The sequence below is a fragment of the Argiope bruennichi genome, chromosome X2 (genome assembly GCF_947563725.1).
Source record: "Argiope bruennichi chromosome X2, qqArgBrue1.1, whole genome shotgun sequence".
Classification (NCBI taxonomy): Eukaryota; Metazoa; Arthropoda; class Arachnida; order Araneae; family Araneidae; genus Argiope; species Argiope bruennichi.
In genome coordinates, this window is record NC_079163.1 from 70059065 (window position 1) to 70085769 (window position 26705).

The following is a 26705-nucleotide window of genomic DNA, read 5'->3' on the forward strand; positions in this document are numbered from 1 at the left end:
GCGAAATGTTAACTATATATCGTTTGAGTTTTTTAAAAAATTTAACTGAAAGTCACTGATAATTTTTGAAAAATTGACATTTTTTAACACGAGAATCAGCCTTATTAAGAAATATTTTAGGAATATCAGAAAACTTTCACATCAGTATGCACCTTTATATGCATGAAATATGTGAATAAAATTTCAAGAGCGTGTATTTAGTAAATTTGGAAAAAAAGGTACTCGAAGTTCCAAAAATACCAGTTTAAGATTATGCAATTCAAAGGCAAAAATAATGTGTCATCAAAATAGTCAAACACAATAGCCTAGAAGCTACATATTATATTATATTATATTATTATATATATATATATATATATATATATCCTCCATTTCTCTTTCTTTTTTACATTTTTTTATTACTCTTTCCCTTTAATTACTGAGAAAAGGCATATTCTTTCCTTAAAATCTTATTACCATAAACGAAAACTTTACATCGCATAATTTCGTGTACCTTTTTCTAAAAATACATTATAAAAAGTTTGAGATTTTTTCTAAACATTAAGTAGACATCTTTCTCTTCACTGAAATAAAAATATACAAAAATATAAATTGGTTATTTAAAAAATTAACTGAATGTCACCTAAAATTTTTCAACAAATTTCATTTTCTAGCACGAGATCAGGATTACTAATAAATTTTTTGGGAATATCACACAAAATTTCCATTCAGCATATATAGTTATAGGTATATAATAAGTGGTGCGCATTTTAAAGGTACATACAATTTAAAAAATATCTTCGAGTACTAATGCAATTTAAAGGAAAAATTCTTACCTTATCAAAACATTCCCGGCCCATAACCTGTAACTTTTACATTATTTTTATTCTTATTTTGCTCTTTTTTTCTTTCTTTTGTCTTTTCCTTCATTTGCTGAGAAAAGGCATGTCTTGCTCTCAAAAGTTTTTCTCTATCGAAGCATTTTAGCGCATGGAAGGAGTATTCACCTGATTATATGCCAAGTTTTGAAGAACTTGCAACGTTGCAGCATTTCACTCATTAAAAATGTATATTATATCATAAACACCAAGAGTGAGGGTTTTAATTTGCAGAAAAGTTAATTTGGGAACACGCGACCAAATGACATTATTCACATTTTCATTTGGATTTAGCGTATTCCCATGCATGCTCTATTTCAGAAAATCAGGATGGTATAGATCTCTAAACACGTTACGCATAGCTTCCACTACAGCTGCTGATAGTATTTGCTGAGCACTTCAACATCAATTACCTTACTAGTGTCCATACTGGTAACGGTTACTGCGCCATTTAGTGATGTATAGCCTGAGCTTTTGCCACGTTCCATCAGCAACTATTGCAATGTTTTTGTCATTATAGTTTTTAATGACAGCTTCCTTTGCAGATTTTTGCATGGTTTCCTTACAGACTGCCTTAGTTGCACCTAAAAGTATCTTATTAAACAATTGAAATCTTTTTGGTGGCTGTGGCAGATTCATAATAGCACAAAACACTCTACCAGCTTCTGTACCTTTACCAATGGAACGCATGGCATACATATCTTGTATTGATATTGGCAATCTGTGTTCCTTTATGAAATTCAGAGGAACTAAATTCCTGAGTATATGCACATTCAAAGCATTTTAAAATGAAAGAAACAGCCACATTTGAATTACTTTTCAACACCTGCAATTTCAACAGCAGTTTTGAACAACAGGTGTGAAAGAATGTTCAGGTCTATAATGGCGTTAATAACATTTTTATCGGCATTATCCGGCTTAAAAGTGTCTTCAAGATTGGGAATTTTCTTTTCTTTCGCAAAAATCAGTTTAACATCAAGTGAAATATTATCAACATTAGCAGGAGCATTCCCAATTTTTTTCTGATCGTTTATGATACATGCCTTTCCTTTATTCAAAAATTCTGTTTGATCGTGGCATGGTTTTAGTCTTTTATTAACTGATTAAAAAGAATTATAACCCTAAATACGTATGAAACAGTGCACAAAGAAAAGAAGAAAAAACTTTGTGTTACAACATTCAAAACCCAGCAGTATCAGCGATAAAACGTAGTTAAAATAACGCGGGAAAATATAAACAAGATCAATTATCGCAAAAAAAATTCAAACATGCAAACACAGTTACGATTAAACTACTCCTCTCTTGAAGTTAAATAATAAATAAAACTTGAGGCTTTACAGAGGGTTTAATGCTCCAATGTTTACGTTTTCATCTGTCAAAGTGGGCGTGACATGCCATTTAAAGGTCTGTTTATATTAATTTAAAATTAAATTTAACTTACTTCTAATATGAGCCCAAGCAAGAGACTTACATCGTTGGAAAGGTATTGAAATGGAGATTTCAAATATATATATTTATTTAAAAAATCGATTTTTTTTGAAAATATATAGGGCATTGATTTCCCTTAATATTAGCAACATATAAGGTGTATCTGACGGATGCAGAGCGACCACATGTATTTGAAAGAAAACACGCTACAAACGGAAGCCAATTCAAGTAACTGCCATCAAAAGCAGGGATATTGAGTAGTGACATTTTGAAATCCTAAACAGCTTTCAAGTTACAGAAATCGAAATTTTTAAATAATTTGATTGATTATACCTTTTTCTAAGTGTATATAAAATTTCGTTTCAAAATTTGCGGTAGTTATTGAGACATAATTAATTTTGTTGGCTTAAAACTTCGTCTGAAAAGAGCCAACCCACTAATGACTATAAATTAAGTAAATCTCAGATTGTTAAAAGCAAAAAATGCAATTCTTCCTTTTCATTTCTTTGAGATACCAAAAAAATTTAGCAAACATAACTCGGATCGACCAGATCATAAGCATGAACATCATTTCCAACAAACATATGATTTTTTATTGGAAATTTAAACATTCTATCACTTTAAAAAAATATTTTCGAATCCGCATCTATGGTTGATACCGCCCTAGACAATGCATCCAGAAATTTTCACTATCAATGAAAGGCTTCAATGAAAAATTTCAATATTTTTAAGTGAACTTTTACTTTATTGGTTAAAAAATAATTCGCATAATGGCATTTTAAGCCAATGAATTTATTAGATTTTATTTATTAACAATCCTTTCTTTTAGAAAGGCCTGTTAATCAAATAAAAAATTCATTAAACTGAGAAGTACTTTTTATTTTTAATAAAGATATTGGTTTTGTTTTAAATAGATTTCAAACTTATTTCAATTAAATCAATAAAATAAGAAAGTTTAAGTTACAAAAATAAAGACTGATTCACAGAAGAACATTCTGGTTAAAATGACTGCATACTCATGATAATGAAACAATTCATCACCGAAAGTAGCATTTTTTTTTCTTTATTTCACTAGAATTGAATTCTTACAATTAGAAACGATTCATCATCGATAGTAGCATTTTTTTTTCTTTATTTCTCAAGAATTGAATTCTTACTTTCTCGTATAAAACATCGTAATTGTCTAATAATCTGATCCCGTGAATAAGTTGAAACTTCAGGCTTGAGACCTAGTTGAAGTTAAGAAAAAAAAACTTATTTAGAACCAAGCACACCTGTCTGCGAAAATGGAAATTTAAAAATGGAGCAAGTTAGAGAACGATTTAGAATTGTTGAAATTTCGTATTTGGTCTTTACAGCAAAAATATAGCGTTGAATCAGTTTTGACTAAATTTGAATAAGGAAATTATTGTATCTGTTTATCCTGCCACGTGCATGCTAAACGATACTTTAAAAAGTCTAGATGTATGAAATTTGGTGCAAGGTTTTATCATTAAACTTAAAGGTTTGTATTAAAATTTGGACCAGTTGGTTGTTAAGTGGTTGACTGCCTGTTGGTTTGTCCATTCCTGTGTGTTCAAACGGGATTGCTTAGAGAAGCAACAAACTAGATATATGAAATTTAGTATGTAGTTTTAACACTAAAATTGTAGTCGTGTATCGAATTTTTGATTCAATCAGTTAATGTCCAAAAGACGTGTTTTTATTACTATAACGCAATTAAAATATTAAATGTATTTTTAATTATTTTCAATAAGATTATTATTCGACAAAACAGATACAAAATGTATGAAGCCATGAGGGCAATCATAGTATGAAAGTAATAAAAAAAGGACCATAATTTTCATATGAACTTTGTGATATTGTAAAATTCCATTCGAACAAACCATAGAAAGAAATGGAAGAATGCAATTAGTAGATTGTATCAAACGTGAACTACAAATATGTCATTTTTTAAATTTGCTTTATTATTAAGGTTACATAAATTTCGTCCTTTTTAAATTTTATTTTAGTTATCCTCATGTAATAGGAATGATTTGTCTAGTTTGAGTGAAAATGATATTGGTGTTGCTATTGCTAATCACACATAACTAAATTAACATGAAAGAACAAAGGGTTCTTTTTTTAGAAGTATAAAATGAGAGATTCAAAAGAATAGAAGGATTATAAAAATGAATACATTTGAAAGAAAGAAGTCCACATTCGTGTCATAAGAGAGAAAAATTATCATAAAATCGGTTATTCAGTATGGTCTTTGATGGACACCACTTCTGGTATTTGTATCCTAAATTTCTAAAAAGGCAATTTGCAAATGTGGTTTAATCCAATGCGCGTATTCTTACTGCTGCGACAAAAAAATAACGTTGAATTTTTCTTAACTTCAATCTTTGTGGTAATTGATTGACTCTCATTTTACTTAAATTGAATGATTTAATTTCTTTGAGTTCTTAAATTTCCTATTTCCGGAAAAATATAAAATCATTTTTGAAGCGCATTTAAGACAATTATTCCATGCGATAGAATATCTTAATTAAATATAAAATAATGCTTTTCATTTTGAAAAACGAAGATTTGTAATTACCTTTGACTGTTATTTATAAAGGAAGCAGTTTTCATCACCCTTAGTTTAAATCCTTATGCAAGCGAAATAAAAGTGCTTAAACTATAAGACTGATGCTTAAATTTTATGCAAAAATTCATAAATATGCATTACTTGCATCACAAGATATTGATCATTAAATCTTAGAAAGAAAGATAATAAAATATAAATGATTCGTTAAAAATTGCAGTCCAACAACATTAGACCATTTTTCTTCTAATAAGAAATTCTTGTTAACATTCTGCACTTTTCATATCAACTGATTATATATATTTACTTTTTAAAAGAAAAGAAATTTCAATTTATGTAAAAAGTACTTGATATGAAAATTATTCAATGGCAATTTTATAATAATATTTAAAATTCATGCACCACGATGAGTAGATCGATTGAAATAATTAGAAATAATATATAGTCTTTCAACAAGTAGAAGTGTCAAGGCGTTGCCAATCGACAATAGGAATTTTGCACATTTTTGCAAATATTTCAAACTACTACAAACATGCACGTAATTTTTATGATTCCGATGTTTTAGTGCCCTACCTTTACTATCATACAAAATATTTACCATGTTGCAACACATTTTTTTTTTATCACGGTCGTGTTTAAGAATTTGTAAAAAATATTATTTTTTTAAATTTATAAATTAATTTCATCCTTTAGTGTAGAAAAATTATGCATTACTTGCACCACAGGTCATTAATCATTAAATCTTAGAAGGAAAGATAATAAAATGTTGTGCATTTTTAAACGAGCTAAAAAAATTTTTTTATGAAATATATTATAAATTCCGAGATGTTGCTGAAGGTTTTTATGACTCATGTTGTTGTTGTTGCTTTGGGAACTTGTCATAGACAAGCCCGCTGACAAAGACAGCGATTTTAAACTAAGATTCAGTTTCAGTAGCGCCATCTAGCGCCAAGAGTACGCCTTAGCTATTCATACATCACAGCCCTTTTCACGGGGCTGACCTCAATGATGCATTTCATTCATTCATCTACAGATCGTAATTTAGACCTACATCAGAGAACGATTACCTCTGGTCCTGTACCCCCAGTGGTGTTGTTTCGACTTGGAGGGCTTTGGGGCACGATCGATTTATACGTGCACCATCCACCATGTACATGGGGAGTCTTCGCCCGGCGGGGTTCTCCCAGGATCAGGGATCGCCATCCCAGACCAGGGATGCAATTCCAATGGCCTACCAACCATGCTCTCTCGGAACTTTTATGATTTATTTAACATCAGGCGTGCAATTCTTAAGAAATTTATAATTTGAAATGTTCATCTGAAACCTACAAAAAATTTTTGGTAGCTAATTTCATGACAAGTAACCGATTGAGCGAAAAAAATTGTTGGGTGTAATAGGAAAATTTCGAGATATTAATTAATTAACTATGTTAATTACCTCAACTAAACAATGTGTCTATCTAAAAAAACTTATCCCCTTGAGCTATATCTATCGGCACCAGTTTTTTGTGAAGATGCGATAATAAATAATTAAGTTACTGAAGTGCACTATCATTTTTGTTGGCTACGTACATGCAATGTTTCATGCTTCTTTCTAAAATGAGATATGTTTATTTCGAAATAAAGAAGGCTTTATTACAAATTTGGATGGAAATATTTATTTAAAAATGAAAATTTATTCAATGCATAAAAACTTTTATAAGCAAATATTTGCCATCATTCAGTCTTCATGAAATGAGTCCCCCAGAAGTAGTGCAACCAAAATAAATATTTGTTTGTAATTATGTGCATGACATTAATCTTTCTTACAGAATTACATATTTCAGTACCGAGGAACATTTAAAAATTTTACTGACTTATGCTGCATGTTTCTGTAATGTAACAATGACATGCAAGTATTGTTAGAAGAATGCAACTTCGTAAAGTATGGAAAGGATTAATCATGAACAAGTTTTGAAAACGCTTCAATGTGTTATTCGACAATTTTTTGAGATTTAATAAACGTAAATCAACTCATTATTATTTTATGATTCCATTCTTTCTATAACCTATTGTTTGGGTTGAAGAATATAAGAAAACTATTTTATTAATTGACGTTATAGGAGCTATGTAAAAATTCAATTTAATTCCTCCCAGAATTCAAAGTGCTTTCACGCAATTGTCTACTTCATTTAATGAAACTTTATAATTGGAATCTGGGTGCAATATTTATGGAAACAAACGTTGATCCACCTTTTTGGGGCACTCTGTATACAAAGATTGATTAAAAAGAGCATTTATATGAGAACTTTGAGTCCCAATCACATGTGAAGTCATTAGCTCTAATTTGAGAGTTGGAAGAATTTTGACAGCATGCGTTTTTGCCCCAGTTTTTAATACTGTGACCATTCATGATGAACACATTATAATCGAATATTTAATTTTTAATGCAAAATCTTAATAGAATATTTAATTTTTAATGCAAAAACTTAATAGAATATTTAATTTTTAATGCAAAATTTCTAATTGAGTATTTAATTTTTAATGCAAAATTTCTAATTGAGTATTTAATTTTTAATGCAAAATTTTAATCGAGTATTTGATTTTTAATGAAAAATTAGGATAGCGATTTTTTTTTCTTTAAATTAAAAATGGAAGTGCATTGGAAATTTTTAAAGAAATTTTGATAAATATAATCTTCAATGAAAATATCTGGCCTTGATCATGAGAGCATCACTTTTCCGTTCAAGAAGTGGCTAGAACATGTTTATTAGTTCCATTATACAAGCTGTAGATAGTAGGCACTTAATTTCTTTGAATTAAATCTAGGATCAATGGCCTGTAAAAAGGTTCCCATCGTGAAACTCAGCACTTTGACAAGCCTTTTAAATGTTTATTTTTGTTAAAAGATAGAAGCAAGTTTTTTTTGTGTGTGTTCTTTTTCTCAGTAGCATGTTTAAGAGATACAAAAATCTTATCTAAGAGATACTTGATAAAGCGCATTTTGCTTATTTATATTTGGGTCTCTCATTCATAAAGCGATTGTTTTATTTCTGAATAACTAACTACATTATACAGACAGGAACACTCCTTTATCACTTTCTTTTTGAATAAGAGATGTTTCATTCATCTACTAATACAGGATGTATTTACTGTTTTTGGCTATCTTTGACCAACAATTCCATAAAAATTTGTCTTTAAACAAAACAGTGTCTTATGTTATAAAATAAGACATTATAATGAAACTTATGTAAAATTAACGATTTCAGACAAATTACGAAGCGAATTATTTTTACAAAAATAACTGTGCATAACTGTGCTTTATGTAAAAATGAAAATGTGTTACCAAAACATTTTATTTATCGTAAATGGAGTTTCCGACTGAAAAATGTTTTATAACATGATATTGTGTTTCATGCTGAACATGATTGTGAATCTAAGAATCAAGTGTGGCCAGAAATATTAGTTTGAAATCTAATTTTCTATTTAAATAATATGATTTTTACTAAAGAGACATGTTTGAGCATTCCATGCATTCTTCCGTGACTTGAAAATGGATCAAATTTTCCTTCAATTTCTGAAAGAATATGAGTATTTATTAAACAATCGTAGACTTTATTTAGCTTTTATTTGAAATCCCGTCTTTATCTGCCCGTTTCTATTTCTTTTTTAAGTAATGCCGTATTGGTTTATGGAATCGAGATCCATTCCAGTAATAATTGGCAAATGAAATGGGAATGAAACACCCTCACCATATACTAGTATTCTCTAAAATATAAAAACAGTTTTCAAAGACTCACTTTTATTAGTGTACTGAAAATAATTATTTTATGTATTTTTTACTTTTATGTAGCACTCTTGAAAATAATTTCTTCGTCCACTCAGTTATTGTCAACTGTACGGAATCAAAGTTTAATTAAATCAGTCTATTAAAATAGTGTGCTATCATCGAGACCATAAAAGTGTAAACAATTTCAAAATTGTTGCACATTAAGAACATTTTATTTTTACAAATATGAAACAAGTCACTTTAAATCAAAATGTGTAAAAAGAGTAAGCTTCAGCTCTAAACAATCATGCGCAGAACTAACTTCGCTTGTTTTTAGTCTGATCATCTAAAAAAAAAAAAATAGTTTATGCGACATAAAAAAACTTTCTTTAATTAAATGTTTGTAGGTGCCATGGCAAAGACTTATAAATAAATAAGTTCTGAATTGGCCAAGAAGATCTTATATATATTATGCAGAAAGAAAGTCATCACAACAAATTTTTAGCTGTCTGTCTAAACTGAAAAAAAATCATTCATTTTTCACGTTTATCATTTAATGGCATTTTATCATACAACTATTACCTGAAGCACTAGAAGTTGGTGAATGTGCTGTTATTTTCTGTTATTACTGCTATCGATATCAATTTATTCAAAACAGGGACTTTTCCATACAGCAATCCATATACTTCAGCGTTTTTGAAAATAAAGGTGTGTTTTTTCCAGCACAAAATAACGAGAAAAGTAATTCGAAATAGAGATTACCAGTATTTATGTAAGTTACAGAGAACTACATGAAGGTCATAATAATAAATGAGAATATTTCAAAAATTCTTTCTTACTATACTAGTTTATTTATTATAACACTTTTTTTTACCTATTCTTTTTCCCGTTTATTACAGGTGAGGATCAAATCTTTCGATTTGTATCATAAAAATGCAACACTTTTTTCAATGTTTGCTTCTCAAATATAAATGCTATCATGGGCAAATTTACGTATGATCGCAAAGTTTTGCTCCGATTCTTCTGCAGAGTGTTTTTTAGAGCGAGTGAATAAATCTTGTGGAAGTAATACCTACCTTTGACATTAAAATGTGAATGTAGAGAATCGCTGCTTTTGTATGAAGCGGCATTAGGACTATTCTTTGGCTGAAAAGTTAGCAATTAGAGAAGAAATGAGACTGATTGAACACAAAACTCCTCATTAGCTCTAAATCGGTTATTTTCCTCAAAATTTAAAGATATAAAATGAGGGTGGTTTATTCCGTGCTTTTGTGTGGGTGTGGAGAATGTTTCTGGCTTCACTTTCACAACTATGTTTGAAACGGAGTAGAAAGAACTCGTTAGTGGATCATTTACCATAAGATTCTTTTTAATAAATAGATTTTTAAAAAGATAAGTAAAAAGGAGAGGATAAAATATTGATTAAGTTATTTCTGGTGAATTTAAAGCAATATAGGTCTAAATTTTCACAACAATGAAATATATAGCGAGATAGTAGGCAGACTGTGGAATCTAGATTGTGGTGAAGTTCCCCATTGTCTGAAAACAATTTCAGCAATTGCTTCTGTTCTTCATATTTTGGTATGTTCATACTGAAAATCTCTGAACTAATTATCTCTACAAAAAAATCTAATCTAGAAGATCGTTTGAAGTTCCCCATTGTCTGAGAAAAATTTCAGTAATTGCTTCTGCTCTTAATCTTTTGGTATATTCATATTGAACATCTATGAATTAATTGTCTCTTCAAAAAAAATCTAATCTAGAAGATAGTTTAAAGTCCTCCATTGTCTGAGAATAATTTTCAGCAATCGCTTCTGCTCATCTTTTGGTATGTTCATATTGAACGTCTATGAATTAATTGTCTTTTCAAAGAAATCTAGTCTAGAAGTGATCTCTTGTCTCTTGAAGTGATGTAATCGAATTTTTTCTCAAAAAAGACACGATCTACTGTACCGAAGATAAAGTGACGTTCTCAAATTTTTATCTATTTTTTAGTTATTTTCTGGTCGAATAGTCCATTACGTGAAAGTGATATAAAAATTGTCAAATTCTGTAAATAATTTTTTACTATTTAGATAATCATTATGGTTGTGTACATTTCAAAGGAAGTAATTCCTTCCATTATTGATAAAGTTGGTCTCAAATAACGTAATTCTGATCTTTAATTATAAGTATTTTAAATTTAACTCTCGTTCAAACACAACACAGAAACAGACAAAGTTATAAATCTATGAATTCAATTAAGATAACATGTGTTTTTTGTATATTTCAGAAACTTTTTTTAAATACCATTTTAAGAATTTCATTTTTTAATATAAAAAGTATAGAAGAAGTATTATAGTCGGCAAAAAATTCGAACTCCATATTTGGACGAATATCCACGTTTCAGATCTCCCTGAGCAAAAAATACGCGTTTTTAGAGTTATGTCTGTCTGTTTGTCAGTCAGTCAGTTTGTCTGTCTATGAACACGTTAACTAAAAAAAAATTTTCGAGTTAAATGGATGAAATTTGGTATATGGTCTTACGATCAGATTTGCAGATTTTTCTCAAATTTCGATGAATTCACAGGAAATCTGTGTGGCCAGCTATTTTAATAACAGCGAAATCGATAGCTTCAATACGCCAAGAGCTAAAATTTAGCATTTGAAATATCGATTATTGTCTAATTTTGAACCAAATCAGTCAAAGGGTTGACCATCTATCGGCCTTTACTTTTGCATGCATGTCAATTCAATAAATCATAAACGAAATGATTTAAATCAATGAAATTCGGTATGATATCTTGTGATTATAACTATAATTTCTTGTCTTATGATTTGCAAAAAGGCGTTCAATATATATATTCACACAATGGATCCAGTAAAAATGCTAGATTCACGCCAACGATTTATGTTTCGCAACTATTGTTCGCCAATACCATATAAGGCATTTCGGCCTTATCCATGGTTCATAATTTTATCCAGGGAAATGGGGATAAGTTTTTAATTTCGAGAGCATACTCTCGCCGGTTTTATTGCATCCACCATGATTTTGCGTGTAAAAATATTAGAGTATATATGATGTAGCTAAATGTGAGAAAGGCATTTAATTTAAATATTTACAAATAGATAGTGCAATTTTGCATCCGTTCTCAAACATCTAATAAGACAGGCTTTAAAATTGTAATAAAACAGAAGTAATCACAAAAAGGCAAACTTGTTATGGATCCTTTGAAATGAGATATTAACTCACATTGATATTATGTCCTAATGCATTTAGTGTAGCCGAATTTGGATTTTTGGATGTAATTTATAAAATTTTTCGACTATAAGATGTAAATCTAATTTTCTTCATCTGCTACTATGCGCTTAGTTTAGAAGTATATTGTGAACTAGCCGCCTTTGGCGACCAGCCGGTTCGCCAATCTTAATGTTCGTTAAAATTTTAATAATTAAATATTTTATGCAATTTCTACTTTAATAGCTTCTTCATCAAAATATTTTAAAACTTCAAATTTTGATTATCATATAATTCATTCATAATATTATAAAGGCCTTCAGTCATAACGTAATATGTATCTCTCTCATTTTCTGTTAGCACCCGTAGAATTTATGCTTTAAATTAAAGTGGAAAGAATTTATCTTCAATTAATATAATAATATTTTTTACTGAAACAAAGCATTTTTTTATAATCTGATTACTGAAAATAGAGTCACTCAGCGTTTAAACTTTATGGGCACTAAAGAATATTTTTTTTAAATTTATGTAATATCTCAAGAGTTGGTCAACAAAATTTTCTTAGATTCATTATGAGCAGATCGATTCATTAACAATGTTTACATTTAAATGCATCAAACACTAAGAAAATAAAACGAATCGTTTAAAATAAACGGTTGAAAACGGTAGAATTTATGCTTTAAATTAAAGTGGAAAGAATTTATCTTCAATTAATATAATAATATTTTTTACTGAAACAAAGCATTTTTTTATAATCTGATTACTGAAAATAGAGTCACTCAGCGTTTAAACTTTATGGGCACTAAAGAATATCTTTTTTAATTTATGTAATATCTCAAGAGTTGGTCAACAAAATTTTCTTAGATTCATTATGAGCAGATCGATTCATTAACAATGTTTAAATTTAAATGCCTCAAACACTAAGAAAATAAAACGAATCGTTTAAAATAAACGGTTGAAAACAGGTTAAAAAAAAACTACTTAAAAAACGATGCACTTAAAACTATAATCATATACAAAAAATATATAACTAACATAAATACAATTTACTTACAAAAGCATGCAACTAACCCAAAAATAATTTAAATCATCCATTGATAACGTTGTCATGGCAACAATTAGAACAGAATGCGCATGCGTGAATTTTCTTCGCCGGTTACGTAACGCAAATACGTGATTTTTTCTACGCCAGTTGGTGTAACGCTATGCGGATTAGACATTTTTAATTTCCTTTATTCTGTTTTATTTTAATTCAAAAGTACTTCAGAATGAATCTGAAACATGGATTAATGAACAATGTTTAATTTTAAATGCATAGAACATTAAGAAAATAAACAGAACCGATTGAAATAATCCGCCGAAAAATTTTAACCCTAGCCTCATTACTGTTGGGAGAAAAAAAACTGAAGCCTGTCTCGTTTGGCGCTGGGGATAATGGAAGATTTTTTTGGCGGGAAAGTTAGTTTTTAATTAATAATTAAAATTTCAAAAAACGGCACCCCAGGTGCACATTCCCGACGTCTAAGGTATACATGTACCAAATTTGATAGCTGTATGTCAAATGACCTGGCCTGTAGAGCGCCAACACACACACACACACACACACACACACACACACATTGAGCTTTATTATAAGTATAGATTATGGTCTTTCAAAAATATTGATGCCTATAATGTCAAAGCTTTTATGCCTAGCAGCGTCTAGGAAGCAGCTATTGAAGTGTATGCAGTAAATCTCGTAATGTACTTGGGGAATTAAAGAAAAGTGACTAATAGGGTGAAAAATTCACAAAATTTCTTCATGGGAAAAAAAATTTCTTCATGAAATATTTTCCCGCCTTCTCTCCACAGGCATAACCATCCGGATTAGCTTACATATCTTTTTTGTATGTTTTCGTTCTCCAGCCCGTTGAGTTTGTTTAGCTCTTCATCATTTTTGGTCATATTATCTTGATTTAATTTTCTAAAATTTGAACAAAAATTTACAAGAAAACGAAATTAACTTGCTCTGGGATGAAATGCTACAAATAACTTTTTCGCTGCCCCCATCAGCTTTTTTCATAGTTAATGAAGGTTTGAAAACCCATTCTGATTTCAGCAATGTAACTTTAGAAAAATTAAATTAAACTTTATATTAATTATAAAGTGAGTATTAATTATAAATAAACGAATACCACTGATGTCATCTATCTCGGAGTCCCTTAAAGAAAACTGATCCCTAAAAACAACAACAAAAAAAATTTAGGGACAAATTTCTTTTGTGATCTACCTGGATTGATGGATGGTACTTGGCTTCCTGATCTCTATATTTATAAAAAATAATTAACTACATTTTTTTATAATAATGAAATAATGCAAAATTATTATTTTATGCTGTTTTTCCTTCATAATATCCTGATGTTGCACAAATCTTTTATCCATATGTTTACATTGTTAATTAATTAACATATAGTATGTTTTGTGAATTATGGAGGGGATCGAATTCCCTGGAAATTGCGGTGAATCTTTTATTCTAAAATTTTTTGGAATGGAATTTTTTCTTGAGATAAATTTTTAATTTTTACTATAATTGCGATTGAATTTGGATGATAGCATAGGGAAATTCTAAACAACTCTAGTTTTCATCGACCATGATTAATTTCTTAGATTAAGTCATGCAAGTATAAATACGTGTATATTAATAGCCTTGTATAAAATAACAGATGATGCATTATGTAATTGGCAACTATAATTTGCGTCAATGTTTTACTAAACGACTTCAAAACATAACTTTAAGTTGTGAGCAATATGTTAAATATACCTTATTTTCATTTATCGTTTCTTGGAGAATTGATAAAATAAATTAATAAATGTTAAGAAAACAATCAAAGTATTGTTCGCAAAATTTCAAGGGAGCAATGAAAATTATGAATTCGCCTGTTTTATATTAAAACATAAAATATAGGCTTTAAAGAGCACAGTTATGTATATCCAAATGAATACTTGGAAAGAAATCTCTCTGGAGATTTCTTTAAAAATATACCGCATATTTATAATAACTACTAAAAAAACAATAATAAAAAGAATTAAGGTATACGACTCGGTTTCGGAAACGAATTTTTAAAAAATAATACATAAACATTTTTTTTTATTGTACCAAATAGCTAAAACAGACTTCAAAGGTCCCTATTATAAGAAAAAATACACTCAGTGCCTTCGTTTTTGGTAAAAACTGCTTATTTAATGAAAATTTAGCAACATTTTCCATGTTAGGAACAATAGAGTAAGTTAAAAAATCATGGAAATATTTAATTTTTATTTCACCTATATATAGCTCAAACTACATAAAACAACAAAGATAACAATTATTTTAATAAATAAAAATTTTATGAGCATTTGAAGTTGTCGTTAATGAATTTTTGCCAAAATTTGTCTATGTTTTGAACTTAAAGTGTCTGTAAAACATGTCTAAATGAAGCTATCTAAAAATCTATGGTCTATTACACTCCTCAAAGGTATTGGAAACATGCATACCAAATTTCATGAAATTTTATTGAATAGATTTTGAGATATCATATTTTCCGTTAATCAATCACAATGAAATATTCATTCCTCATAAAATACGTTTAGATGTTGTACTTGTAAATTAGTTTTTCCAAATGCGCTGGAAACAAATGTGGTTTTCACGCTATTTTAACTGAAATTCCCAAAATAAACAAACGACGGTTGAGTAGGCAGATATATAATATAAACATATCAAATATTATTTTGGAGAATTTTACGTTAAAAATAAAATAAATCACTCATTTTCGGTTAAAAATACCACTGTTTCCGAATTCATTTTTATTTGCTGTGTATTATTGAAACTACTGTCTCTACAGTTCTATCTCACATATATTAAAAATAAAGTCTGTTTTAGAATCTATGAAGTTTGGATTTTATTTCAGATCATAAAAAAAAATCCAAAATTGCGGAAAAATCATCTTTTCAACCTAGTCGGATACCTTAACTCATTTCTCACACAATTGTTAAAAGAAAAAAATTCTTTCTCAAAAAAATGAAATCAAAATCATTTGAAATGGTAGCATTTTCTTCCGCAGAGAAATTCAGCAAACAAATTTTCTGAATTTTATAAAAGACATTTACTGTTGAAAATATTTATTTAACTTTAATAACAATTTTTAAAGATGATTTAATGAGAACTAAGGTGTGATTTCTAATATTCTATTTAAGAAATTTACTTTTTCAACAGACATACATTAAAAAGTGAACATCTGGAACCATTTCATATTTCATATATTCAATCTGTTGTACATCTCAGGTGAACGTTTGGGTCTCAATTTGTATTTTCTTTTCTCGTTATTTTTTAAACTCCTGTTTCAGTATTTAAATCTGACACAAAAATCATTCATGAATTCAGTTTTATTATTAAAATATTAAAGCCCAGTGGAATTCGTATCCTGTAGAAAGAAATATTGATCTATTTAATAAGATAAAGCAGATAAAATGTAGTAAATTAACAAATTTCATTAGAAAATTGCTTGTTTCATATCACCATTAAAAATCCAAACAATATATAAAATGAAAAAATAGCAATGATTTTTTTTGTGTGTGTTAGTTTTCTTGCTTCATAAAATGTTGTAAGGGTTATCATGTAGGATTTGAAATGCAGAAGTAAAAAATTTTTATTTAAATTTTATGTTTTCTTATTTTCTCTAGTTCACAACATAAATTTGTTCGGTTTTTTTTTTTTTTTTTTTTTTTTTATGAATACCAAGAAATACAGAAAATATTTTCAGACAATTTACGATTATTCAAGGTTTTCCTTTATTTCCTTAGATTACTACAAATCTTATTCTTTTTGCATGTGGCGGGATTTGGGAGAAATTATGTCTGACTTATGACTCAGAATTATGTCTTAAATAAATTTGTGGATTTCGAGAGTAAAATATTATAAGATATTTTAGCAAAAATTTAGAACCGATCTGAGAGCAAAATGAAAATTCTGAGAAGCAAGCAAATTTCAAATGAAGTATTTTAGAATGAAAAGAAAAAGAAGAGATTTTTCTTATTGATTTATACCCCCTGCAAATTCGTGGGGATCCCTGTTAAAATTCAAATCAAGTGATTCGCCAACTGCCTTCGTTCTGACCAATCGATCGAACAGAAAAGAGACAACTGAGCATGCGCTGCCAATCCTGTACATTGGGCTCCTCTCTTATCATTTGGTATTACGTGAGAATCCCCTCAAGTGTTTCATCCATTTCGCTTTTCTTCTTGTTGTAGAAGCGGCATCGGATCAACTTCGAAGATGGTGGACCAAGAAGTTCTGGACAAACTTGAAGCCGGGTTTCAAAAACTCCAGGAAGCGAAAGGATGCAAGTCTTTACTCAAGAAGCATCTCACCCGCGAAATTTTTGATAAGTTGAAAACCAGAAAAACTTCGATGGGTGCTTCTCTGCTCGATGTCATTCAATCAGGTAATTCTGTTCATTGTTATAATAGAAATAGAAATTGCATTTTGAAACTTCATTTAGATAGATGAGTTATTGCTTTATTTACTATATCAGTCTTATTTCAGATAAAGAAATGTTTAAAAAGTTCTTTTATTACAGTAATGTGTGAATCAAAAGAAAAATCAATGATCAAAAAATAACTTAATTTATGGATAACGTTAATACTTTAATGATAAATTTTTGAAGGATTTGATAAATCTTCTTCTTTAAATCTACCGATGAGTTTCATGAAATATTCCGAATGGATTTTATTTATATGTATCAACATTTGAAAAGGAGAATTAAATATCAAAGACGAAGTTACATTAATTAAAAATAGTCGCACTTCTTAAATTGTTTAGCTTTTCAAACATCTCAAGTAATTTACATAATTTTGTTGTAGAATAAAAGTTGCATCATTACCCGGTTTCCCAAATAATAATAATGATAAATCCTTGTGCTTTTTTCGCAGCTTCTAAAGATAATGTTGTTTCAATTCTTTATCTATCAAATCGTTTGCAAAAATCCCGATGAGTCGCAAACTAAATCGAATTCAAATTAGGAAAACGTTTCGAAGTTCAAAGCACTGGAACCTTTACACAAAGATTCTTTACTAATTGTTCTCTGTTTCATTTCAGCAGATTTCATATCATGCAATTTATCGAAAAATATATTTACTAATTTAAATACAAGGAAAAAAAACTCTTAATCTTTAAAAAAAAAAAAGTGAAAGCATATTTTCTAATAAAATATTTCTCTCAAGAAATCAACTTGTATATATTAATAAGGCTTAAGCATTATTTCTTTATTAGACTAAATGGTGGGAATACATATTTTCTTAGCAATATATTTGAGCGTGTTAGAGATATGTAAGATCGATAGAGAGAGAAAGAGAGAGAGAGAGAAACAGCAGGATTAGTTTCCTCAAACCTTTTTCGCATACTCTCTGATAAAAGTACTATCTCTGAGAACGCCTTTCATGGCACTGGCATATAATAGCTATTATAGAAATATTAATATAGAATAGCTATAATAGAAATATAGCTATAATAGAAATATTAATCTTTAGCGTGAATTTAGAATTTTTACTCAAATTATCGTATAATCCTTGGTGAGGATTTTGTCAATTAATCACTTGTATGCGGTAAGTAGCATTTGAAAATCGAATTTGTGTTTTAGACGCGTATTTGTCAAACGATTGAAATAAAATTTTGACAAAACTACATATGTAGTCACAAAATCGCAAATTTAATTTTTTTATATTTAAATCATTGCTTTTTTGTGTTATTGCGTTTACATGTTTCTGAAAGTATAAATCAACAGGCAGTCAACCCCTTTTTGGATTTGCTCAAAATTTGTGTTTTTCGAACTATTGGAAGTCTAAAACTTGGAGATTCTTCAAAATTTAGAGTTCGATTTTTTTTTTTTTTTGGCGATTACAATACTTTATCTATATTTCGTATGCGAGAAGGTAAAAAAAAATTACATAGTTTATCTTCAATTGAAAGATAAAGACACAGATGGCTTCAGTGAATTTATAGACAGATAAAGGTCAGACCTCTGGAAACGAAAGCTCTGTTTAGAAACACCATCTTCTAGCGGGAGGGTATTCTTTATTGCAATATTCTTGCCAAGAATATTGATTATTTTCTAATGGTAAAAGATATTTGCAATGTTGAAAAATCCCAAGCATCAAATTCGTTTTCCCCCCTTTTCTTAAGCATTATTGAATAATCTTGCAATTGATGTATGTATGTTTCACACGTTGTTCTTATTAAGTTTACAAATTGTATACAAACCTCGTATAGATCATACGGAATTACCAGCCCAACATGTATTATAATTCCACATTTATATAAAAATGATTTTTAAACACAATTACGTAGTTGTTAAAAGCCTTTTTGTAAAGGGATTTTACAATAATGAGAGGATTTTAAAACGGTGCTTGAAAAATTGGTCAAATTCTCCTGAACTTTTGTTTTTCTCCATTTCTCCTTAAAGCAGCAGCGTTTAATTATTTTCATATATTCTTAGATTTTCCTTCTTAAACGCATCTTGCCCATTTCTAAGATTTGTGTTTCGTTTCACAGTTATTGAGAATTGCAGAAGACAGCTATAATTTGGCTCTGACGAGTTGCTCTCATACAGAAGGGTGCATTTTCGGGCAAGGAGAAAAATATGGAATGATGAGCAGATCATAAGAGAGTTGAAATAAATGCTGTTGTGTTGAGTTCGGCTGATTTTCCCTCCTACTTCCTTTAATGTATATCTTCAATCGATATATGACAAAATCTATTCACTCGATTGTCGTATTTTATCAAAATAAACTCGTCTTCATACAGTTATTCCGTCACATCCGCCACTTCGTCGGAATCAATCGATACCGGGAGATGCAAGCCTAAAAGAAGGTGGAAAAAATGGACAATTTCATTGCCTTTATTCTTCATTGATAATTTCTGCAGAACTTAATTAATTTCAATATTGTAATAATTACTTAATAATTGGTATTATTATAGTATGGTATTATTATAGTATAATAATACCAATAGTGTAATAATTACTTAATAGTTGGTATTATTATAATAATACCTATTGGTATTATTATTTTTATCTTGGTGAAGATTATTTTCAATTAAGAAATTTTAACAAGATATTATTGGTTGTTAATTAAGAATTTAGCACTAAAATAAAGCTTCTCTACTCTTTTTACTACTTTTCTTACATTTGTTCATGATGATTTAGATAACTGAGGATGAATATTTAAGAAATTCAAAAGCATAAATACACATGTAATGACAAAAATAATTTTATTTATTAATAATAATAATAATATAAATTTATAAATAAAATGTATTGCTATGGTTTTATTTCGGTTAAAAGATTAACAGCTTTTTTTATGACTATTAAATCATATTAAGTTGCATACGGACGAACAGGCAGGCAGAATTCAATTTAATGGAATAGAAAATCCAAAATTTGCTATAGATTCACAGTTTTGGTGTAAAGACATCAGAAATCTAGAACCGGCTAAGAAACTTGCAGGCTTTCAGGTTTAGAATGCGCCTTTAAATGAATACGAATAAAAAGCAGTGCTTATTTTTTTTTAAACCTACCGTGATGAAATATTTGTAAATATTTCACCATCATCATTTATGTACCAATATATTAATTTAAACATGTATATAAAACTTTTTATGCTTGCAGAACATCAGGAAACAAATTCCTAGCAATTATTATTGCATATAATTTCTTGTGCCAATCAGTTTATTTAATATTATTTAAAAATCGTCGAAATATATCAAATTTGAATTGTAAAAGTTTAAAATTTTTAGTTTCAAATAATTAGATTGGAGTTTAAATCTTGAAATCCTTAAATATCTTATGCTTGTAAGAAACTTTGCTAATTTTTACTCAGTCTTCATCAATCCTTGAATCCTTATAAAAACTTTCGCTTTTTCTTGTTTTCTGAATATCTATTCACATATTTTCGTTTATTAATTATTTTTTTAGTTGAATTACATTTAGATTTTGACCACAACTGAGTCATTTAATGTTGTAGAAAAGCAATTACTTTTACTTAATTGTTGAATATTTTATTTTTATACATAGAAATTAAGAAATAAGTACTTTTTGAAAATTACGAATTGTATATTTACAGATAAATTAATTATTTTTGATGAACTGTTTTGAATTTTTCTTACAAAAACAACAAATCAGAGTTGTAAAATAATCAAGAAACTAAGAATTCCGTTTATTAGCCAACCATAACGTTTTTCGAAAAACGACGTCTGAATTCAATTTTTATATCGAAGCTATGTTGTTTACCATAATAGTTCCTAAGGTCAATAACCGAGTTCACAGAGTTTGTCCCCTCGTCTAGGGTTGCCACTATTTCTTTTCTGATCCTAGAATAACTCACACAAACAAGAGTTTGGGGTAAGAACACCTTGCGCATATCAGGGGTTGTCTCTTGAAAGGGGCATTTATATTCCCTCTCTGTATTATTTCTTTCTTTCGCCACAAAATATCCCCGAACTTGGAATCTCTAGGATTCCCTGTCGGTTCTCAGTATTATTGAAGTTATGTTAAAAAACAGTACATCTGTAACTTTTAAATATATTAAAAAGATATATAATTTGAATTTTAGTTTTTAAAAATAGCACCAGTTTTTTTTTTTTTTTTTTTGAATGGATATCATATTTTGTATCTTAAATGTTTACGAGGAGGTATTATTTTTACTTCGATCGCAGATTTAGTTGATTTTGTTTTTAAAACTATTTTAGTGGTTGCAATGCGAAGAATTGACATTCATCATTAATATTCATGAACAACTCCTCGAAGCGGATGAATAAGAAGAAACTTTGGAATTTCTTCTTGCGTACACGCATGAAAGTGCTTTTGGATCAAAAGTCAATAAAACTGAAATTTTTTCCAATTTCATTCAATTTATTTAGTAAATTAAATTTCTGATACAAAAAGCAATTACCCTCTACAATTTAGAACCCTCAACTACTGTTTGTCAATAGCAAAAAATGCTTTTCCTAAATACAGAAGAATAATCTTAGTAAAAACAAAAACAATGGTTTCCTTCTGTTAATAAAACACTAAGCATTGTTAAATTCTTAAAATTTCACTATTAGCATTTAAAATATCTTCGAAATTTTAAGAAATATATTTCAAAAACCAATGACCAGCTGTTCGCCCATCATATTGATAGCATAAATTTAGTCAGGTCGAACAACTTTGAGGAACTGCATCACAACAAAAGAAGGTACTGTTATACTGGTATCATAAACACAGAGCATTTTGATCGGTTAACTATACTTATAAAGAAGCGAAATTAACTGGCGAAATCTGTCCATTCTTTCCTTTTTTTAAGTTGGGAACTGTATCAAAATTTTATTTAGCGATATCTCATGAAATTCAAAGGTGGTTGCAGGGAGGTGACCATTGAAGATAACGTATCTACATCTCATGAGTTTTCAAGTAAGATAAAAATTGATAGATAGAATAAAATCGCACCAAAGGACTGTACTCTGTTCTTTGTTTTGCCGATTATTTTATATATATATACATAGAATAAAGTCGAAAATTCGTGTTTTATGTCCATTACTTTATTAAACTGTATTGACAAACGCATTTATTACTATCTGAAGGTATAAACTAAAGTTTTTAACAGAAACTGTTTTGAGATAAAACCAGTGTTTTTTCATTAATTAATTAATTCGATATTTCAGTTTAAAATTTTGATTATCTATGTTATGCTGAAACTCTTTAGCAATAATTTTTGTAAGAAGCAAAATAAAATTGCAGGTATTATTTCGTTTAATTTTTTTTTCTTCTTTCCAATTTTGTTGCTGTTAATTTACAATTCGAATTCTTGGAGCACAAAACCTGAAATAATAAATGCCTGCAAAAGTGAGTGAGAATCTCCCTTTTCAGTTGATCCACCGTTGGTTTTGAGAACCCCTTAAATACATCCATCTCATCAGGACATCCTTTTGCAGTGATCCTGATTCATACCTTTCAAACCATCGTATACTAAATAATGCGTTATATCCTGAGAACTATATCTATTGAACTTACCTGTTGAGAAATGAACTAGATGAAACCGAAAGCGATACTTGTGATAATTAAGTGACGTATGAATCTAAAATTAGCACAACTGAAGGATGCTAAAATGGTTGGAATGGTGAAAAATAATTCTACCATCTATTAAAGGGACATTAAAAATCGTTTTTGCACATGACACTGGAGAAACAAAAATGTAAAGTAAATTGACAGTGATTATATTTCAAACAAATCAGATGCAAAAATAAAATTTCATTTTTTTTTTTTTGAAAACTTCTTTAAAAGAAGGGCTATTGCAAGAAATTTCATCTATAGTAGTAAACTTTTCTATATATCCATCTTTTTTTTTGTTTCGAATAAAAATTTAAGAAAAAAAAATCTATCATTTTATCCAAGAAGAGTTGCAGCTACGAAATTATTATTTCATTTAATTGTTTTTGTTATAATTCACGGTTTCTTGTACACAATTAATCAAATAAGAATTCCTTAATTTAATTATTATTATATTTAAAATATATCAAAATATATTATTGTTATTTTGATATTATACACAATGTACTGGAATGATCTTGAAAGGATTAAAGAGTAGAATATTTTCATGACATCCTACAGTAACAATGCATTGTTTGCCAATTTAGAATCCAGATTCGATCTACGTCATTTTCAAGAGGTTTACTAAAAAAAATTTACAGCACTTCAGCCAAAAAGCATAGATTTCTATATGCTTAGGCTGTTTTGGAAAAAAATTTCGAAATTATTATAGGTTATTATTCTTTAATTGCATCTTGAAGCCAAAAACGGGACTTCATTTTTTGAATAGAACTGTTGCCTTTTCCTTAAAATGCTCTTCTGTTCCTTAAAAAGTGAAATAATGGCTCTTGAAAGACTGTCACAAGCGCGGATCCACACAACCTCACGAAATCCGTTCAGAATGAACAGCGATCCTTGGTGATTCAATAGACAGTCTGCTCTCTCGCAAATGCAAATAAAGTTCTTCTCTTAAAAGGATTCATCAAGCTAATATCCATTTCTGTCAAACTCCAAGGTAGGGATATATAAAATTTAATTGTAAAGTATATGTTAAAATATATTTTGCCAAATAGATCTGTGATAATGAAATTGCATATATATGAAAGAAACCCCCTCAAAGTCTTGAGTTAATAAATAAAATCATCAAATTCTTATGAAAAATTAAGAAAAATATTAAAAGGCTTAACAATTCAATTGAGCCAGGAGCTTACGAAACTATTAAGTGATTCTTCACATTATTCACACAATAATACACAATTTATATCAAATGTGAAATAATATTCAATGAACTATCAATCGTCAATATATGTGCTGACACAAATGTTTCATACCTGTATAAGAATAAAGCAATTGTGAAATATATTTAGAAATGCAAAGAGGAATATAGACTTGAAATGCATTTATAAAATTTATATATACTTGGAATAAATATGTATTTCGTAAAAGCGATTAAATTTATTCCTTTAAAAATTTCACAAAATGTTTATATTTAAGTTTACTGATCCCACCACAGCATCAGTAAATGGGCCATCAGACTTTTAATTCTCTTTATTAAAATCTGGATGGATATATCACAAAATAAATGTAAAATTGAATGTGCGATAATGATTTATCTCATTCATTTACACTTTTGGTAATAAAATGAATTGCACTTTATTTTGTACATTTTTCCAGGTAACTTCCTGTTATAAGTAGATAAGGGACCTGGTGAAACATAAAGATTACATTTGTTCTAGAACCTGGTAATGGCTCAGTAATCTTACTTTTATCAGTTTCAGATAAAGTTAATGATTTACTGTATTTTATATATTTGACGTAAGCTAAAAATACATAAGTTAAAGAAGAAAGAGAGAGTTTAAAGATAAGGAAGAAAAGAGAGTTTAAAGATAAAGAAGCAAGAACTTTGCTCTCATAGATAGGGAAGTTGCTTAGATTTCAAATCAATTTTTTATTCAGAATTTCTTTAGTACCATTTGAAAAATATTATCAATGAAAACTTTCCATATTCCATGAAAACTTTCCATTAGATTTAAGTTTTACATATTTCCAGCACTAAAATGAAAAATTGACTTTCTGTTACTTTCGAAGTCATTGTTTGATGTCGAAAAACTAAATGAATTTCTTTATTAAAAAAATCGCTTAGTTTTCACTATTATTACATGAAATTCGATTAATCCAGTGAAAGTCTTTATTGGCTAAAAAAAATATTCTTTAATCATAAAATTTGAAACTGAATCAGGTTCATTTGGAATATGATATGGTTTGATAACGATGATTTTACTGTCAATAATATTCTAACTATTTTGGAGTAATTCCGGCGTGTTGATTCCGCATCTGGCATTATTTTTCATAACATTGGATATAGTTTTTGAGATAAAGTTAATATTATATTCCAATAATAATATGAATTCATCTTTGAACTTACATTAAACTGTTTCAAATGTAAATCAATAATAAAATTAAATCAAATAAATAAATCAACTTAATCCTGCGGAGTAAACAATATATAAATCAGAAGATTAATTAGTACAGAAATCGCATGAGATCTTCATAAAATATAAATAAATAATAAAATTGAAAACAATATTAATAAATGGAATAAAAAATTAAATTTCAACAAATCAAAAGAGATTTACAATAATGATATTCTAAATTAGTACAGTACTCTGAAAAATACACGATGATGCAACATTAAACCCAATCTAATGAAAACCAAATCTGTTGATTCAATTAATTCCCAGTCTTTTGTGATTTCTTTTTTTTTTCTTCGAATTAGAGCCTCTAGTGGTAATTTGCTTCCCTGGAACCGCTAACACTCTATGACTAAATGTAATATCGTAATAGAATTTTTCTTCGCACATAAGTCACAGGCAATAATGATCTATGAAATGACCCAAAATCTAAGAAAATCTTTTAAAATGAAGGTAAATTGGAAGGACTGGTAAATGTGTGTAAATATGCATTTTCCCATTAATCTACAACTTAATTTTGATATAAACATCTCTAAATAAAGAAGTATTTCACCTACTGCAAAACTTTTGAATCATTTCATAGCCCATATAATTTAAAACCTATGCTGCAACTTTCAGGCAATTTTCTCTATTAGCTTTTGAGCTATCGTGTTAATGGTGAGGGTTCTTTTCTCAAAAATTAAGTTTTGAGAAAATTACAGTTAAATATTTCGTTTCATCGAAAAACATGGTTCCTATGGTCATAGGAGTTTTAAATTTCTCTCATTGATAGATATGATCTTCTTGTAGGGTAAAAGGTTTTTTTTTGTTGTTGTTGTTGAGTTTTTGCTTTTGGAACAAAGTATTTTTTATAATTATTAATTAGCAATTATTAATTTCAATGAATGGCAATACAATTCTCAACTTTTAACCATTTAAAACTGCTAATGCAATTTTATAACTCAAATTAAGTTAAAGTACATATATAAATGACCTAGCTGCATTGATTGTAATTATACAAACAGCTGCTTTGGAATTCCATAAAATATCATTAAAATATTTATATGTATTTTTCGATGCAGATATTTACAGCAATTGTTGATCGCATAACTTTTTTAAAATATGCCTTCTGCCTAATCTATGTTCTGGAAGTCCTGCTGTCTTATTCTTGAATAACTGGACGAAAGATTTTGCTCTTTGATATTTGCACTAACCATCAATATCTTTCGGGCAATAACAATGAAAAACCACTGCAATAACAGCACTATGCATTCTTTTTATAATGCTGCTTTGCAATGTATCGATGTAGATATACGTCAGTTTTTTGTTTTCCCACTCAGCCCTTTGATACACTTTTCTTT

At 28.8% G+C, this 26705-nt stretch overlaps 1 protein-coding gene across 2 annotated transcripts in view; it reads left to right on the forward strand.

The window, feature by feature from the left end:
* Positions 1 to 26705, forward strand: part of LOC129959992 (arginine kinase Lit v 2-like) — a 44620-nt gene that overhangs the window by 8030 nt on the left and 9885 nt on the right. For both annotated transcript variants that reach the window (XM_056072962.1, XM_056072961.1), the window contains exon 2: positions 17085 to 17278. In XM_056072962.1, coding sequence (XP_055928937.1) covers positions 17085 to 17278 — 194 coding nt within the window. The remainder of the gene's footprint in view (positions 1 to 17084; positions 17279 to 26705) is intronic.